The sequence below is a fragment of the Chrysoperla carnea genome, chromosome 3 (assembly GCF_905475395.1).
Source record: "Chrysoperla carnea chromosome 3, inChrCarn1.1, whole genome shotgun sequence".
Classification (NCBI taxonomy): domain Eukaryota; kingdom Metazoa; phylum Arthropoda; class Insecta; order Neuroptera; family Chrysopidae; genus Chrysoperla; species Chrysoperla carnea.
The window spans coordinates 4,538,277-4,544,314 of NC_058339.1; the positions used below are offsets into that span (position 1 = coordinate 4,538,277).

The 6,038-nt window shown below is 28.3% G+C and overlaps 1 protein-coding gene across 2 annotated transcripts; it reads left to right on the forward strand.

Moving 5' to 3' along the window:
- Positions 1–1,197: 1,197 nt before the first annotated feature.
- LOC123294468 (transmembrane protease serine 11C-like) lies at positions 1,198–3,190 on the forward strand. Of its 2 annotated transcripts, none has more exons than XM_044875502.1 (5): positions 1,198–1,302; positions 1,834–1,919; positions 2,180–2,315; positions 2,610–2,723; positions 2,846–3,190. In XM_044875502.1, the coding sequence occupies exons 1-5, from the start codon at positions 1,294–1,296 to the stop codon at positions 3,146–3,148; spliced, it is 648 nt and encodes a 215-aa protein (XP_044731437.1). In that variant the 5' UTR covers positions 1,198–1,293; the 3' UTR covers positions 3,149–3,190. The 2 variants fall into 2 exon arrangements, with proteins under 2 accessions (XP_044731437.1, XP_044731436.1); XM_044875501.1 differs by lacking the exon at positions 1,198–1,302 and adding an exon at positions 1,365–1,581.
- The last annotated feature ends 2,848 nt before the right edge of the window (positions 3,191–6,038 follow it).

Below are 6,038 nucleotides of genomic sequence, written 5' to 3' on the forward strand. Positions count from 1 at the left end.
GCCATCAATCTATTTCCAAGAAGTTGTCAACCAGAATTGTTTTTTTTTTTAATTTCTATCTAGCTATGTTAGTGTGAGCCCCTTGTATGAATGCATATTCATTTCTCAAACTTTTTGAAGATTTTCGGTGAACTTAGGGAAATCGGTGAAATTTTGGGAAATATGTATAAGAGTTTGAGGATACAAAATAAAAGCAAAGGAAATCATAATGTTTCAATAATTTGCTTATCATTTCTTATATTTTTATGATTGTAATATTTGTCAAACTAAAATTTTATAGTTTTTTTATCTCCTATACATTCTTAATCAAGTTTGTTTTGTTAAATTAAAAAAATAGTAACTAAGTTTAAATTTTTCATATTGCTTTCTAGCTTATTCCTTTAATTATTTCCGCCTATGGATGGTAGCGTATAAGGATCAATGACTTTATAGCAGTTAAAAGAACCTTGAGGTATCCTTTTCTCGCAAACAACTTTTGGTACGTAGTTTCTATGGTAGTCGTTTCAAGTTATGACGTCACCACGTGCTATTTTTCTCTCTTTCTATTTGTACATTTAAATTCTTCATATTTTCGTAGTTTTTAATGTTTTGGATTGATAACGAACGTCAATTTAGACAATAAAAAAGTTTTAGAACAGTGACTCTATTATGAATTTTCTCTTCTATGATTCTGTGATCTCTTTATACTCTACCATCTATAATACCGTCAACATTAAGATGACAACGCTGAGAATTCCTTAGGATTTAAGTATGTATAATTTTTTGCAAGGGTAATTGCAATACTAATAGTAAGATTAATCTTACAAATAAAAATGAATAAAATATCGAAAATACTTAAAAATAAGATAAGTAGGTCTAACCTATATATGTACCATTTTGAATTAGTTACCATTTAATTATTATTTTATTTACCTGCCACTTATTGTTTGTGAAAATTTGTTGTGTGTCATTCATTTTACGATACCTAAGTAAGGCTTTTTTATTTAATAATAATAAAATAAAATTTAAAAAAAATCATTTGTTGTTTATTTTTTATTTGAGTGCTTGGATCTTATTAATCCCCTTTTCATAACACTCGAAATAAGGATAGGAATAAAAGAAGCATTTCAAAAAAATTTGGGCTACATATGCCCCCGCTCTATGTTAAGTTGGCAGAATGTTCTTTGGGGTCCTATAAACTGTTTCCCCACTTTTTTCCGCTTATCAAAATCAGTTCATCCGTTTAGGAATTACGATACCATAGACAGGCACACAGCTACAAAGACAGGTTGACAAAGGTATTTATAGAGGACAATGACAAAGGTATTTATGAAAAATACAACTATTACGTGTATTAATAAATTTTTGTGTCGGGTCTTTCTTAAAATTTTTTATTTATCAGTTATAATCTTTTGACCTCTTTATTTATTAACTGTCGAATCTTTGAAGTTAAATGCAAAACATACTAAAATTAAAATGATTGCTTTTGTTATATTATCTTTAATTCTAATAAAAAGTGTATCATCAAATAAACTTTATGAAAGTATTCAACCTCGAATAGTTGGCGGAGATAATGTTAGACCAGGTGAAATCCCATATCAGGTATTGTTTCTTTAAATTTATTAATACAGTGGAACCTCAATAACTCGAACCTCATATGTAGTGCAATAATACTTAGTATTGTTTAATTAAGTAAAGACTTAAGTATGGTTCTTGAAAACGTCAAAATATCATCTTGTTTGCATGTGACTTTAAATATACACTTACAGTTTGAAAATATAATCTAATCTAATTTTCAAGTGAGCAACAACCGTGACTAGGTACTCTTATTATGTTTATTTCTTTGCTAAATAGGTTTCAATTCGTGTTAATGGTCAACATCATTGTGGAGGAGCCGTATTGAATGAAAATTATACCATAACTGCAGCCCATTGTTTAAGGTAAGTTTTAAGTAATGCAAAGAGCTCATAGCAGAGGATAAAATTCAGCAACAGTTTTTGGATCTGACTAACTATTGACCATGTGATGGAATGATATCTACTTTCGACTTAATTTTTCCTATCATTGTCAATCCACGTACTTCCCACTTTTTATTCAAAGGTATAGCTTATCGTATTCCATTTGCACCGGATATTTGATAAATATGATATTATTTATATATGATCTTTTTTTTAAATATGATATTTTTTAAATCGTATAGACGAAAAGGAAACGTCACTATTTACGCTGGCAGTGTAAATCGACTTGAGAATGGTACAGAACATGTGGTAAAACATTTATATCTTCATGAAAAGTATGATTACAATTCACGATTGAATGACATCGCACTTATAATGGTGAGTAAACGATAATGCTTCGATGAAATCAATTCAGTGTTTTTCAATAAGATATTTTAACACCATGAAATAGTAGCTTCACCATCTTATTACGTCGCACGTCTGTGTAAACTAAAAAATTTAAGTTATAAACAATTATCATACAAAATATCAGTGCATTTGCTTACACAGCCAACTGACGTCACAACCACAAAGCAATATGGCGCCCACTGTGTCCAGCGTTTCGTAAAATTAAGCGCGAAATTTCAAGATTTTAGATTCAAATTTAATTAACATTAAAATTATAATTTTCAGATATCTCCGCCATTCACTTTTCATTCGAATCTTCAACCTGTTGACATACCATCAACAAGTTATATATTCCCTGATAACACTGATGCAATCATATCTGGATGGGGTTTATTACAGGTAGAATTCTTTGATTTCTGTACGTCTTTTTATAGAACAAAAACATAAATGTTTAATTTGAGAATTGTTTCATACATTAAACTATTAATATTCAAGTTTCCTATAATTTTTTATTGTTTTAGGATTTTACAACTAAACAGCCTGTAACAATGAAAAAAGCAATAGTAACGTCAATCGATTCCAAAAAATGTGGTAGAAAATATTCGAAAAAAATATTTAAAGGACAAATGTGTGCTCAAGGATTTCCAAACGAACATTCAAGTGGTCGTGATGCATGCCAAGGTGATTCAGGTGGTCCCTTAGTTTATAATCATACACTTTTAATTGGAATTATATCTTGGGGTAGAGGATGTGCAGAAGATTTTCCGGGTGTTTTTACGAAAGTATCGTATTACCATGATTGGATTGTAAATCATACAACATGAAATCAACTTTTATGTCAAATAAAGAGATATTAATAATAATAATAATTTTTATTAATACTATAATTAATTTAAAAAAAAAAACACAGTTATTTCAAAGTTTTAAGTTTCCACTTCCGTCGACAGGCCCCATGACTGACCTTTTTTTAATACATCATGGTATCATACCAATTTTTTAGTGAAGTGAAGTTCTCTGAACTTAATGTTAAATTTAAAATAATTCTTTTGATTGTTCTCGATGAAACTTGAAATTGTAGTAAAATAAATAAATACGACATTATAACACCAAATGCCTAAAAAAATGAAAATCTATTTATATCACATATATAGTTATACACTGGCATAACCATCGAGTGTGCTAAACTCTAAATTAAAATGAGCACGCTGCGATGCTGTTGAGAATATTTAAGGCTTCCCACACACGAAGCAATAACGCCTCGCAGTAGCGGATTAGTCCAAGCCGGGGCCAGTAGGCGATGCTTTCTTTTAGTTTTCGTTAATCAACTTGTACCCCTATGTGCGGTCCCCTCTTATAAAGTTCCCTACCCCTAGAAAAATTAGAGTTTCACCAGTGTTTACAAATTTAAAAAAAACTTTTATGTACATACCGTAAACATTGTACGGAAATTGACTGGAATTCCATATACTTTATAGTCAATACCATTTCGTAAAATTTGAATTGATAGATCCTTGAACTAAAAAAGGAGTGTAAGGTTATCAGTGGAAATACTCTCGCCTCTTTTTTTTCGCCCTTTCTTTTCCATGTGAATTAATTTTTTACGTTACTAATTTCACGTTTTATACTTACAATCAATGATGAATTGTTGTCGAATTTTTCATAACATTTATTTCGAAATAGATGCAAACAAATTCCAGAACATTTACACTGTAAGCATAATAATATAATATTTAAGTTTAATTATTTTGAAACAATAGTGGCATTATTGAAACTAAATAGTTAAATAATGGGAAATTCCTGATCAATTAACTGTCTTAAAGAAAGTTTAAATTTTACCTCTGTTTACAAATCTACAGTGTGCCGCATTTAAGATTAAGAAACTCTCATATTTTCGTTATTTATAGGAAATTAACTGAAATCTGCGCTTTAAACTCAACCTACTACAAATTAACAAATAGGGTCGATTCTTAATATTATTCCTAGAGTCAGAGATGATTAGATATATCGAAAAAAGTTATTAGAAAAGTTGCTTAGAATAAATATTTATCTACACTCAAAATGATTACAAGTTAATTGAACACATAACAATATTAAATTATCAATTTGTCCAGTTTTTTCATTCCATAGCACACTACACAAAAAATAAATAAAAATATACTTGTAATAATTTTGAGTAAAGACCAAAATGATGAGAAAATTAAAAATGCGAATTTTGTCATAAAAATCGGTTTATGGGTGTAAAAAAAAGTTGGTGCCTTTCTAAGAACAATTGCTGAAGTTTACACTTTTGCTTGAGATCAGTTGAGATCCTGGAAAAATTCTCTGATCCTTTATTCATGATTTATTCATATAAAAATATGAAAATCAATTATTAATTTTTGTAGTTTTTTTATTTAAATGTATCAATCAATCAATGCTGGAACACCCAGTACAAATATTAGCAATGCATCCAAAAACAAATATTATTCAAAAGGTATTATCATATTTTGTTATAATAAGCTAAAATTCTATATTCAATAAATTCTATAATAATTTTGGTAACAATTTCAAAGCATTCAGTTGAAAATTGAATTGCAAGTGTAATGAAACAATGTCAAAAAAGTATCTAAGAATTATTAAGGTAAGTGAAAAAAACACGAAGCTTCTTATTAATTAAGTTTAAATTTTACAATACCAAAAATATTTATTATTTTTAGTCGGATAAAGGAATACATAAAATAGCTATTCTTAGGAACATGTAGTGATTAGTTTTATGTTTATACAGTCATATATACATAAGTGATTATAAAGTTGTATAGAAAGGAATACATAAAATAGCCATTCTTATGGAGTCCTCAACAACAGCTCCGATTTTGATTATTTTTGTTTTCAAATTGATTCTTTTTGTATATTATTTAAAATCAGAAACATTTCAGAGGGAGCAAATAATCTGGAAGGGGAATAGGTAATGTCGCGATTAATATATCGACGCCTAGTTTAAATCGCTTATTATAGAAGTTTGATATTTCGAGAGGATATTGATTTTATATTGTAGGTGTAATTTAAGAAAGGATTTTTCGAAATTCATCCCGTAAAAGCATGAAATAGGGGATTAAATTTTGACTCCCAAGTAAAAACATTCATTGATCGTCAAAGAGCTTACTAATAAACCAATACTTTATGTTACAGATGAACCAACTAATACTAATTCTATATTTATTACCCATTGGGTATTGTTACCGTTGTGAATGGTCTTACCAATTACCATATAATAATTCAATCACAGAAATAGTTTATGAAGACTACCAAGATTCAAAAGATATGGCAATAAAAATCATTTCAAATTCGAAAGATACTGAAATTACAACTCCGTTATTATCATCAATGTATGTGACAAGAAATCGTTTTAAAAAAATTATCAATTTAGATTTATATCGATGTCGTACAAAACCATACGATAATCCATCCGATTGTATCGATGATAGTACATTTTTACAATATTTAGATATATCAAAGCATTCATTTCAAAAAATACAATCAAATACTTTTGCAAATATTGGAAAATGTTTACAATATTTAATTTTACAAAATAATAATGTTATGGAAATTAATGAAAATGCTTTTAATTCATTACCAGATTTAAAATATTTAGATTTAAGTCAAAATCATATCAATCAATTTGGTCATTCAACGAATTTAATTGAAAAATTAAATTTACATTTTTTAAATTTAAGT